Source organism: Saccoglossus kowalevskii, chromosome 5 (assembly GCF_978046115.1).
Source record: "Saccoglossus kowalevskii chromosome 5, keSacKowa6.1, whole genome shotgun sequence".
Classification (NCBI taxonomy): domain Eukaryota; kingdom Metazoa; phylum Hemichordata; class Enteropneusta; family Harrimaniidae; genus Saccoglossus; species Saccoglossus kowalevskii.
This window is the reverse complement of record NC_140645.1, coordinates 2992781-3006915: the sequence shown is the minus strand read 5'-3', so window position 1 is coordinate 3006915 and position 14135 is coordinate 2992781. Positions and strand designations below refer to the sequence as shown.

The window sequence follows — 14135 nt, the reverse complement described above, 5'->3', positions numbered from 1 at the left end:
CAATCACACTCAATATAACCTGTCTATTTTATACATTTATTAAAAAAACTTTAAAATTGAAAACCCTGCGAACTAAAAAATGACAATGTAACATGAGGTCACCGTTATCAATCTGAGTTGGTGGGAATATTGATGTGGGTATTTATTAACTATGTTAAGATAATTCAAGAATCTTTACATGGAATGTAGTTGTATTAGGTAGCATCTTTGATTCAGACATTCTTTAAAAGTTACACAGCATGTTGTTGTCACAAACTACATGTATATAACATTCAGATATAAATTGCCATGCTGCTCTTAATCCATCTTGTATTCTTTCAAGAACCATATTATATTATTACCTGGAATATTGTTCATACAATGTGGCTGTGTACTTTACATACTAATGCCACAATTATTATTATAATACAAGATGTATCTTTTCAGTTCAAATTCTAAAACATCCAACCTTATCACAATGACATAAAAACACATACACAGTTATGACAGTTTTATGTTAAAAAACAATAGTTATTGTATTTTCAGACAAAGGTTGTATTTTACAGAATGACTCCTTGTTTATGTCTTCTAAATAGTAGCACATGTGGTTCTGTTGCAAAAAAAACAAAACAAACAAAGAATTATTTCAGATTGGAATCGCTAGTATTCAATGCAAAATAAAGAATTATAATATTTTATATTCTTATTTCAATTGCAAGTGCATGTGAAATGTGTTGTCCATCATCTGTTGGCAATTCAAATTCAGTCTTGTTGTTTGTGGGTGATTGTAGCCATAACACCCCCCCCCCCCCCAATAACTTATAACAGAGTCAGCCAATTGGGGAATACCCTACATGATTACGAGACGGGATAACCAATCAAATTTATGCAATTGAGTTTAGTATCATGATAGGGGTGCATTTTATTCCACTCACTAACAGCCAGAGAATGTATGGTTTCAGGGAAGATATTGTAAATGTTTATTGAGTACATCAACATTATCACTACAAAATGAAATTCTGAACGAGCAAATCCACTCAGAACAGATGGTAAAGTCGGTAAAGTTGGTATTGTATTCAGTGATGGTTTTAACAAAATTGTTATTCATCCTACAATGAACTTTTGATGAAGTTCCTTACCAGGACCATGTCTCAAGTAATGTTCCCATCCTGGGGACTGTTGAACTCCAAGATTCCTCCATTCCGTTTCTGTCATTAGGTGTGTCCTGGGAACTAACTTTGCCAAATCTGGTGGCAAGATGACATGCCTGAAACATATAAACAATGTTTGAGAACACCATATTCAAATCATTATAAATTGAAGACCCTGTCTGATACTATAGTGTACTACAGTATAACACTTACCTGTATTCAAATCATTATAAATTGAAGACCATGTCTGATACTATAGTGTAATACAGTATAACACTTACCTGTATTCAAATCATTATAAATTGAAGACCCTGTCTGATACTATAGTGTACTACAGTATAACACTTACCTGTATTCAAATCATTATAAATTGAAGACCCTGTCTGATACTATAGTGTAATACAGTATAACACTTACCTGTATTCAAATCATTATAAATTGAAGACCCTGTCTGATACTATAACAGTATACAGTATAACACTTACCTGTATTCAAATCATTATAAATTGAAGACCATGTCTGATACTATAGTGTAATACAGTATAACACTTACCTGTATTCAAATCATTATAAATTGAAGACCATGTCTGATACTATAGTGTAATACAGTATAACACTTACCTGTATTCAAATCATTATAAATTGAAGACCATGTCTGATACTATAATGTAATACAGTATAACACTTACCTGTATTCAAATCATTATAAATTGAAGACCATGTCTGATACTATAATGTAATACAGTATAACACTTACCTGTATTCAAATCATTATAAATTGAAGACCATGTCTGATACTATAGTGTAATACAGTATAACACTTACCTGTATTCAAATCTGTCATCATAATATTTCTCTGAGTATGTTATCTGTTGTTGTGTTGTTTCTGATGGCATTATTGTGTTGTCATCCAGGATTGACTACTTCCAACTCTGAAACATGTCAAAACACATTTTATTCACGACCATTATCAGGAAAGGCACAAAGCAGATTGATATCTCACCATATCCTTAATTACCATATCCCTGAGGCTGATTATCGTTTTCCTAACTACATGTACCATATTCCTGGATACTGTATCTTTAACCACCACACTACTGATCATGATATACCTGATTATTGCATCTCTTATAACCATATTCCTGATTACTGTATCTTTAACCACCACACTACTGATCATGATATACCTGATTATTGCATCTCTTATAACCATATCCCTGATTACTGTATCTTTAACCACCACACTACTGATCATGATATACCTGATTATTGCATCTCTTATAACCATATCCCTGATTACTGTATCTTTAACCACCACACTACTGATCATGATATACCTGATTATTGCATCTCTTATAACCATATCCCTGATTACTGTATCTTTAACCACCACACTACTGATCATGATATACCTGATTATTGCATCTCTTATAACCATATCCCTGATTACTGTATCTTTAACCACCACACTACTGATCATGATATACCTGATTATTGCATCTCTTATAACCATATTCCTGATTACTGTATCTTTAACCACCACACTACTGATCATGATATACCTGATTATTGCATCTCTTATAACCATATCCCTGGATACTGTATCTTTAACCACCACACTACTGATCATGATATACCTGATTATTGCATCTCTTATAACCATATCCCTGATTACTGTATCTTTAACCACCACACTACTGATCATGATATACCTGATTATTGCATCTCTTATAACCATATCCCTGGATACTGTATCTTTAACCACCACACTACTGATCATGATATACCTGATTATTGCATCTCTTATAACCATATCCCTGATTACTGTATCTTTAACCACCACACTACTGATCATGATATACCTGATTATTGCATCTCTTATAACCATATCCCTGATTACTGTATCTTTAACCACCACACTACTGATCATGATATACCTGATTATTGCATCTCTTATAACCATATTCCTGATTACTGTATCTTTAACCACCACACTACTGATCATGATATACCTGATTATTGCATCTCTTATAACCATATCCCTGATTACTGTATCTTTAACCACCACACTACTGATCATGATATACCTGATTATTGCATCTCTTATAACCATATCCCTGATTACTGTATCTTTAACCACCACACTACTGATCATGATATACCTGATTATTGCATCTCTTATAACCATATCCCTGATTACTGTATCTTTAACCACCACACTACTGATCATGATATACCTGATTATTGCATCTCTTATAACCATATCCCTGATTACTGTATCTTTAACCACCACACTACTGATCATGATATACCTGATTATTGCATCTCTTATAACCATATCCCTGATTACTGTATCTTTAACCACCACACTACTGATCATGATATACCTGATTATTGCATCTCTTATAACCATATCCCTGATTACTGTATCTTTAACCACCACACTACTGATCATGATATACCTGATTATTGCATCTCTTATAACCATATCCCTGATTACTGTATCTTTAACCACCACACTACTGATCATGATATACCTGATTATTGCATCTCTTATAACCATATCCCTGATTACTGTATCTTTAACCACCACACTACTGATCATGATATACCTGATTATTGCATCTCTTATAACCATATCCCTGATTACTGTATCTTTAACCACCACACTACTGATCATGATATACCTGATTATTGCATCTCTTATAACCATATCCCTGATTACTGTATCTTTAACCACCACACTACTGATCATGATATACCTGATTATTGCATCTCTTATAACCATATTCCTGATTACTGTATCTTTAACCACCACACTACTGATCATGATATACCTGATTATTGCATCTCTTATAACCATATTCCTGATTACTGTATCTTCAACCACCACACTACTGATCATGATATACCTGATTATTGCATCTCTTATAACCATATTCCTGATTACTGTATCTTTAACCACCACACTACTGATCATGATATACCTGATTATTGCATCTCTTATAACCATATCCTTGATTACTGTATCTTTAACCACCACACTACTGATCATGATATACCTGATTATTGCATCTCTTATAACCATATCCCTGATTACTGTATCTTTAACCACCACACTACTGATCATGATATACCTGATTATTGCATCTCTTATAACCATATTCCTGATTACTGTATCTTCAACCACCACACTACTGATCATGATATACCTGATTATTGCATCTCTTATAACCATATTCCTGATTACTGTATCTTTAACCACCACACTACTGATCATGATATACCTGATTATTGCATCTCTTATAACCATATCCCTGATTACTGTATCTTTAACCACCACACTACTGATCATGATATACCTGATTATTGCATCTCTTATAACCATATCCCTGATTACTGTATCTTTAACCACCACACTACTGATCATGATATACCTGATTATTGCATCTCTTATAACCATATCCCTGATTACTGTATCTTTAACCACCACACTACTGATCATGATATACCTGATTATTGCATCTCTTATAACCATATCCCTGATTACTGTATCTTTAACCACCACACTACTGATCATGATATACCTGATTATTGCATCTCTTATAACCATATCCCTGATTACTGTATCTTTAACCACCACACTACTGATCATGATATACCTGATTATTGCATCTCTTATAACCATATCCCTGATTACTGTATCTTTAACCACCACACTACTGATCATGATATACCTGATTATTGCATCTCTTATAACCATATCCCTGATTACTGTATCTTTAACCACCACACTACTGATCATGATATACCTGATTATTGCATCTCTTATAACCATATTCCTGATTACTGTATCTTTAACCACCACACTACTGATCATGATATACCTGATTATTGCATCTCTTATAACCATATCCCTGATTTCTGTATCTTTAACCACCACACTACTGATCATGATATACCTGATTATTGCATCTCTTATAACCATATTCCTGGATACTGTATCTTTAACCACCACACTACTGATCATGATATACCTGATTATTGCATCTCTTATAACCATATCCCTGATTACTGTATCTTTAACCACCACACTACTGATCATGATATACCTGATTATTGCATCTCTTATAACCATATCCCTGATTACTGTATCTTTAACCACCACACTACTGATCATGATATACCTGATTATTGCATCTCTTATAACCATATCCCTGATTACTGTATCTTTAACTACCACACTACTGATCATGATATACCTGATTATTGCATCTCTTATAACCATATCCTTGATTACTGTATCTTTAACCACCACACTACTGATCATGATATACCTGATTATTGCATCTCTTATAACCATATCCCTGATTACTGTATCTTTAACCACCACACTACTGATCATGATATACCTGATTATTGCATCTCTTATAACCATATCCCTGATTACTGTATCTTTAACCACCACACTACTGATCATGATATACCTGATTATTGCATCTCTTATAACCATATCCCTGATTACTGTATCTTTAACCACCACACTACTGATCATGATATACCTGATTATTGCATCTCTTATAACCATATCCCTGATTACCATATTTCCAAGAGTTACTGGTAATAAAAAAACTTCTTTTATCTGTTTGGCCAATTATTCAGGATAAGAGAAATAGCCAACAAACTGAGTCAGTTCAATGAGAACATGATTCATTTTTTAATATGGAAATTCATAACATATTTGAGAAACATTCCTTGCCCTACATTCAAATCCAAATCAAAGAAAGCTTAGAAAGAACTCCTGTGTGCTGAGAGTATTGAAGACACATTAAAAATTAATTCAAAATTACTTGTACATGAGATATTGAAGGAAAAGCTGAAAACTAATTATGTAAATCAGGTAACTAATGAACAGAACAGAATAACAAAATTATTAATTATTATGCTAATTAGAGAATTAATATGAACAAATTTAAACCCAAAATTAATCAGGTCTATTGTCCTAGAGCATTTATGTACCAATGATCAGTAATTGAGATATCAGTGTTAATTATGTTAATTAGGTGATTAATAAGCATAATTATTTACCAAAAACTAATTGGGTCTCTGCATAGTTCTCTTTAAAAGTTTCATTAAAATCTAATTAGTGGTTCTTTATATACCAGTGGAACATTATGCAAATTAGGTTATTAATATCCAATTACATGTAAAACTAATCAGGTCTCTGCATAGTCCTAGATCTATGTAGCAAGTCTCATTGAAATATGATGATTAGTACTCGTGACATCAGGCAAAAAGCTGAAAATTAACTAATTATGCTAATAAGGTAATTAATATGCACACATATTTAGTTACCCAAAAACTAATCAATGGTCTGCACAGTCCTTAAGTAACTATGTACCAAGTGTCAATGAAATGTGAAGATTACTACTTGAAATATCAAAAGCTGAAAATTAAAGCGAACCTAAATGCGGCCTTAATTTATAGTTGTGTATATTCTAAACTGTATTCGAAATAATATTGCAGTGGTTTAATTTTGTTTTAATTATAACTGTAGCTTGGATAGGCATTTGAAGTGCTTGCAATTTAACACCATGGAGGCCATTCATGGAGGGGAATAAATAACGAACGAACATATTTAACATCCAGGTACTTTTCAAAGCTATGACGTTTTAGTATCTGATCACATTCGTATACGCCATTGTACATAGCCGTTCATGCTGCCAAGCATTGTGTACTACTAGTATAAACTCAACTTTTATATGCACAATGTGCTTTTTAAAACTTGGGTTAGAGCCTTAAGCGTTTGAACCACAGTATTCTGAGAGTGAAAGCCCAATTGCGTTAAAGTATCGTACTTCCCCGATCGTAAGTCCCTCTCGAGTATGAAGCCCATCCCTATATTTTTACTTGATATTTATCGAGTTGAGAGCATTCACGATTATAATATGCGTGTAAAAGGTGTGTTTCATTTCATAATAATCGTGAATGGCATGGTAGTTTGGTTCATGCTTTTAGTTTTATTATGAGAAAACTCGCATTAATTTCAGAGTGCATGGCGAACATACACAACGTGGTTCGCATGCTTTCTATTCTGTCATTTACTCAGGATGAACCCCGATGTTGCAATTCTGGAGTAATCCCTATTTCTTTGAGCAGTAGCTTTCGAAAAGCCAAAAATGTGATCGTTAAGTCGTGTACCTGGTTATTGGGCATGGTTTATATTTCGAAAATTGCGAATCACCAGTTTTTAGGGAAAAAAATCATCGTTTTTTTCGTTGCAATCAGTGCTACAGATCGCATTTTAACATTGCGGTAATTCACTTCCGCATTGCGTTAAAAAATCATCGTCAATAATCAGAAAATTACATGATTACGACACATCATTTTGATTGGTTAATGAAAGACATGACCTGTTATGTCGAAGGAAGTTGTTCCAGGTCAAATCGTGCTGAAAAACCTCATGGTGGAAAATTGCTTCGCGTTGAGAGTTTGCGTACGATCGAAAACATACCAAAACGAAGATAATGATAAATGCCTTTGTCCACTGTTTCCTCACAGACCCTACCCATTATTTCACCGTAAATTCAGATGGTATGTAAATCGTATTGTAATAAAATGTGTGTGTTTTTTATGAACATGTTTGTTTCTTCATTGTAAGTGTCGTTCAAATCAATGACACATTTTTTTTCAAAAATAAGTATTATTTTTCCGAGCCCGGTGTGGTGACCGAATAACTTTTTAGGATAATTTTTCGTTGTTTGCAAGATGGTTACAGTGTTTAACCCCAAAACAAAATCATTTTTTCTGAGTTGGTCCTCGAGTACAAGCTCATCGCTTACTTTTCCCTTACGTGTTCATGCCTCCGGGCTTATGATCAGGGAAGTACGGTATACTGTGAAGATTCAGATCAGTCCAGTGTGAGTGATGAGAGTATATCGTCGACGATGCCCCTTGTTCGGATGATAGTTTTATTTCAAATTACATGGAAGTCTGTGAACAATCTGCTTGGTGTTCCTGTGACACTTGTCCCATGATTTGCCAGCGCAGCCCCGTGAATACATGGACGAAAATGTTTCCACCACCACCCTACAAACTCAAGATTGCATACTCCAGCATCTATACTAAATTGAATAATTTGCACGCCGCACAGTGCAGTACTGGAAACAGCATTTATTAGACAGTTAGACAAAAAACAAAACAAAATGCCTGTCTCGATCAATCGCACATCCATAATGTTTGTATGTTGATACGCTTGTAAATATTAAACACTAACGTAAAAGTCGAAACAACCTAGACTAGAAGTCAATTCACCAGTTCAGCCAACTATGGCTCCCTAAGTTGCTTATATTTAATCAGATACTATTTCGTCATCATGCTTTGTTACCTTACCTGTTTATACCTCATGAGGGCGTTTTTTGATGGCAAGATGGCGCAAATGGAAGTCCTTCGCAGGTTTATGGTTTCTCATATTTAAATCATCATAACTCTGAAGATAATCATTTTTTTAAATTTTTTTTTTTTAAATTTATAATCAATATACATAACTTGATAAATACAAACACCAAAATAGGCTCTATTTAGTTCCCCTTTAATTAATTATGCAAATTAGGTAATAAATATGTACTGATATTACCCTAAAAACTATCAGGTCTGTGCAGTGTCCTATGACATCTATGTACCAAATTTCATTGAAATGTGATGATTACTACTTGAAATATCAAAAGCTGAAAATTAATTAATTATGCAAATTAGGTAATTAATATGTACTGATATTACCCTAAAAACTATCAGGTCTGTGCAGTGTCCTATGACATCTATGTACCAAATTTCATTGAAATGTGGTGATTACTACTTGAAATATCAAAAGCTGAAAATTAATTAATTATGCAAATTAGGTATTTAATATGTACTAATATTACCCTCAAACTAGCAGGTCTGTGCAGTGTCCTATGATATCTACATGTACCAAGTTTCATTGAAATGTGATGATTACTACTGTTAAAATCCTATTATAAACCGCGGCTTATATTACAATGTATCAAATAAAAAATTGGGATCAACAGCTCAAGTTTGGGGTGCGGTTTCTATTACGTACATATTGCAATCACTAAATGGGCGTGGTCATTTTTCCCCACATCACTTGCACAAAACAAACAATAGACCGTACATCTTTTGAATATAAGGGTAACTCCAATTTAGATGTCAGGGAAGAGTGATAAGCGTCACGTCACAAAAAGACTGTTCACATGAAAAAAAAATACTCAGTATTTTTAGTGTAATATGCATTTATTTTTTTAATTTTCTTTGTAACGGAAAGTATATTTTGACAGGAGTTTCAAATAAAAACAAGCACTAAAAAAGTACGGTACCGTGGGTACGGTAACGCAATCCGGCCATGCTTCGGCTCACAAGTGAATAACTTACTTGTTTTCGAAGTGTTGAAATTGTTGATTATTACTCAGTAGTGATTATAATAACGCACAAAAAATAAATTCGTTGAATTGTTATCAAATGCAAGTAAAATTCAACTTAGTTTCACCGTAAGCGAATTATTTCGGTCACATGTAAACGATCGACGCAATAAGACATCCGCCATGTAGTTTGAATGCACACGAGACCAGGGGGGAGTTGCATGACACGATTGGTTAAAATACTTGGCTCATTTGCATAAATTAATATTCATGAGCAATGAACAACTTGTCTTTTCAGTAAAATTGTGCCAAAATGCTTTCTGATAGCATACATGTTAGTTCTAAATTGATTGATTCTATCGTTACGAGCTGAAAAAATAATCGGAAAAATGATGTAAAGGTAATTTTTGATACACACTTTTGATCAGACTCCAGCTAACTATTGAAAGTAAACACAGGTTTTCTCTTTACCATGATCATAGCAAGTTATGAAATTCATGGAGAATGCAGAGGCACGTTTATATTTCACTCTAGTACTATTGCTCAAAATTGCTCAAAATGTTTTCAGTGACTTTTATCAGTGACAAGTTACCTAATTAGTATGCATTTCAATGAACCACAGTGTGTGTGTATGCGCAGTTTCAAATGGAACAGATTTGAACGCAATAAAATCAGGGTTTGCGCTAATGTCTCGGCAAGACGAGTCCCACTTGCAAATTTTTAAGAAATTGAAATTTGACCCTGGTTAACTTTATTAAAGATTTATTTGAAAACTGGGTTCCTCTTCAATAAGTGGAGTGCGGGAAGCAAAATATGGGGTTAACGCAATCCCTGTCTATGTACCAAGTTTTATTGAAATGTGATGATTAGTACTTGAGATATCAGTGGAAAAGTCAAAAATTGATTAATTATTATGCAAATTAGGTAATTAATATTGCACAGATTTTTACCCCAAACTAATCAAACCTGTGCATTAGTTTGGAGCATATATGTGCCAAGTTTCATCAAAATCCAATGAGTGGTTCTTTAGATATTAGTGGAAGAGTCATGGAACAGCTAAAAATCATCTAATTATCATGCAAATTAGATAATTAATATGCATGGATTTTTACCAAAACCTAATCAAATCTGCGCATTGGCCCAAAGCATATGCAATGTATATGCAATGTATAGTTCTTGAGATATCAGTGGAACAGACACACAGAGACACACACAGACACACATACTAACTGCAAAGACTCTATTTTTGTGCTTCGCACACAAGAGTCAAAAAAGATAGTACAGCTTTCTGTAATTTCACTGTATCATTATTCATATATTTAATATCTATTTCATGAAGGTATGAATTTGTTTTATATAAACAAAATGACCAATGACTGCTGGTAACCTGCAAAAACTCATGGACATAATGAGTGTTATCAAACTTATTTAGTGTTTGCGCACATGCAATGATTGGTTGGCAAGAACCTGTCTTTTGCACTGGAAAATAAAATATTAAATATACATGTATGTGTCTCTGTTAATAAAACAACTTATGAGCATTGTTGTCACAGAAGATCGCAGGATAGTGTTGATTTGTGAATGACATTCCTCATCAAACATTGGCATGCTAGTTGGCAAAAATGTAGACATATAACATCACAGTATAAATGTTCATAACTGGTGATAAGCCTTTTTTTAGAAATATTTTCATAAGCCAATGCCTACCAATTTTATAATTTTTAACATCGTTACAGTTGATTTCAACATGGATATCTATTTTTAACATCGTTACAGTTGATTTCAACATGGATATCTATTTTTAACATCGTTACAGTTGATTTCAACACGGATATCTATTTTTAACATCGTTACAGTTGATTTCAACATGGATATCTATTTTTAACATCGTTACAGTTGATTTCAACATGGATATCTATTTTTAACATCGTTACAGTTGATTTCAACACGGATATCTATTTTTAACATCGTTACAGTTGATTTCAACATGGATATCTATTTTTAACATCATTACAGTTGATTTCAACATGGATATCTATTTTTAACATCGTTACAGTTGATTTCAACACAGATATCTATTTTTAACATCGTTACAGTTGATTTCAACATGGATATCTATTTTTAACATCGTTACAGTTGATTTCAACATGGATATCTATTTTTAACATCGTTACAGTTGATTTCAACACAGATATTTATTTTTAACATCGTTACAGTTGATTTCAACATGGATATCTATTTTTAACATCGTTACAGTTGATTTCAACACGGATATCTATTTTTAACATCGTTACAGTTGATTTCAACATGGATATCTATTTTTAACATCGTTACAGTTGATTTCAACATGGATATCTATTTTTAACATCGTTACAGTTGATTTCAACACGGATATCTATTTTTAACATCGTTACAGTTGATTTCAACATGGATATCTATTTTTAACATCATTACAGTTGATTTCAACATGGATATCTATTTTTAACATCGTTACAGTTGATTTCAACACAGATATCTATTTTTAACATCGTTACAGTTGATTTCAACATGGATATCTATTTTTAACATCGTTACAGTTGATTTCAACATGGATATCTATTTTTAACATCGTTACAGTTGATTTCAACACAGATATTTATTTTTAACATCGTTACAGTTGATTTCAACATGGATATCTATTTTTAACATCGTTACAGTTGATTTCAACACGGATATCTATTTTTAACATCGTTACAGTTGATTTCAACACGGATATCTATTTTTAACATCGTTACAGTTGATTTCAACATGGATATCTATTTTTAACATCGTTACAGTTGATTTCAACATGGATATCTATTTTTAACATCGTTACAGTTGATTTCAACATGGATATCTATTTTTAACATCGTTACAGTTGATTTCAACACAGATATCTATTTTTAACATCGTTACTGTTGATTTCAACATGGATATCTATTTTTAACATCGTTACAGTTGATTTCAACACGGATATCTATTTTTAACATCGTTACAGTTGATTTCAACATGGATATCTATTTTTAACATCGTTACAGTTGATTTCAATATGGATATCTATTTTTAACATCGTTACAGTTGATTTCAACATGGATATCTATTTTTAACATCATTACAGTTGATTTCAACATGGATATCTATTTTTAACATCGTTACAGTTGATTTCAACATGGATATCTATTTTTAACATCGTTACAGTTGATTTCAACATGGATATCTATTTTTAACATCGTTACAGTTGATTTCAACATGGATATCTATTTTTAACATCGTTACAGTTGATTTCAATATGGATATCTATTTTTAACATCGTTACAGTTGATTTCAACATGGATATCTATTTTTACCATCGTTACAGTTGATTTCAACACGGATATCTATTTTTAACATCGTTACAGTTGATTTCAACACGGATATCTATTTTTAACATCGTTACAGTTGATTTCAATATGGATATCTATTTTTAACATCGTTACAGTTGATTTCAACATGGATATCTATTTTTACCATAATCTTTTTGATGACCAACAATGTTTTAGAGTAAATTTATTACTTTTGTGAGCAACAAGGCAAAACACCATGTACTTCACAATTGAATGTTTCATTTCACAGTAATTATATTATTTATGATAGCTGCTTTGTTTTCCTATTTCATTGTGTAATTATATTTTTTTTATTCTATAGTTTCAGATTATGGATCAAAATAGCCCTGAGTACAGTCCTGTAGGTTGGCCTCCTTCCGCTGATCTGATCATTCCGTCCCCACTGTCCTGAGAAGTCGTATAGACCTGCGATTTGAGCCTCGGCTACAAATTTATGGCGGAGAGCCTTTCTGCACTTTTCATGATTGTAATCAGCCAAAATGTCTATTGACCAATCTAGCGATCATAAATACTGTTTTTGTGGCCGAAAAATGAACTTACAGCTCTGGAACATTGGTGAACGCTAGTTTTACAACGCAACAACGTTTTGTTTATAAATACGTCAAGAACAAGATGGCGGCGTATATTTTCTGTTGACGGAAAATGTTGATTTTATCGACCCTAGTGGGAATCTTCCAGTTAAGATATTTGGAATAATAAGACATGTCGACCTGCTTATTTTTTAGCTAAAAGCTGAATGCTTCTTAAATAGCCCGATGTAGCCCTTCACATAGTGTTGAATCGTCGGTCTATACGACTTCTCAGGACTGTAAGGCTGAATAAACAGCAGTAGGAGGCTAACCTACAGGACTGTACTCGGGGTTAGGATCAAAAGGGTTGATACCAAGTCTCAGAACGTAAACGAATATTCACCAAGTTATCCAACAGAAGAATAAAGCCTGTTAATCTCGTTATGAGATTAAGACAATAAAGCGGTCAATATCTAATGAGCAAATAAACTATCATAGAACAAGCAGAAACAATAGCGTCCTCTCTCCTTCCCTTTCTAGCTCCATCATGATTTAAGGATGCTGTACACGCTTTTGGTATTGATTTTCTAAACTGATATTTTCATATAAAATATTTACTGAACCACACAAAGCTATATATTGATGGAAAGCTTATTTCACATTGGATGTGAAATCGACAAG

At 33.1% G+C, this 14135-nt stretch overlaps 1 protein-coding gene across 1 annotated transcript; it reads right to left on the bottom strand.

Annotated features, from left to right (window-relative positions):
• Positions 1–347: 347 nt before the first annotated feature.
• On the bottom strand, positions 348–2067 carry LOC146742807 (cyclin-dependent kinases regulatory subunit-like). Its single transcript, XM_085499057.1, has 3 exons — positions 1956–2067; positions 1119–1246; positions 348–589 (listed from the first exon to the last, which is right to left on the bottom strand). Exons 1-3 carry the CDS (start codon positions 2024–2026, stop codon positions 540–542), a joined length of 249 nt encoding a protein of 82 aa, XP_085355183.1. The 5' UTR covers positions 2027–2067; the 3' UTR covers positions 348–539.
• Between the last annotated feature and the right edge of the window lie 12068 nt (positions 2068–14135).

Excerpts from the sequence above, each read along its gene's own strand:
- LOC146742807 (XM_085499057.1), bottom strand. The coding sequence starts at position 2,026 with ATGCCATCAGAAACAACACAACAACAGATAACATACTCAGAGAAATAT. Across the intron at positions 1,247-1,955 it reads GATGACAGATTTGAATACAG|GCATGTCATCTTGCCACCAG; the intron begins GTAAGTGTTATA and ends TATATGTTTCAG. Across the intron at positions 590-1,118 it reads TTACTTGAGACATGGTCCTG|AACCACATGTGCTACTATTT; the intron begins GTAAGGAACTTC and ends TTTTTGCAACAG.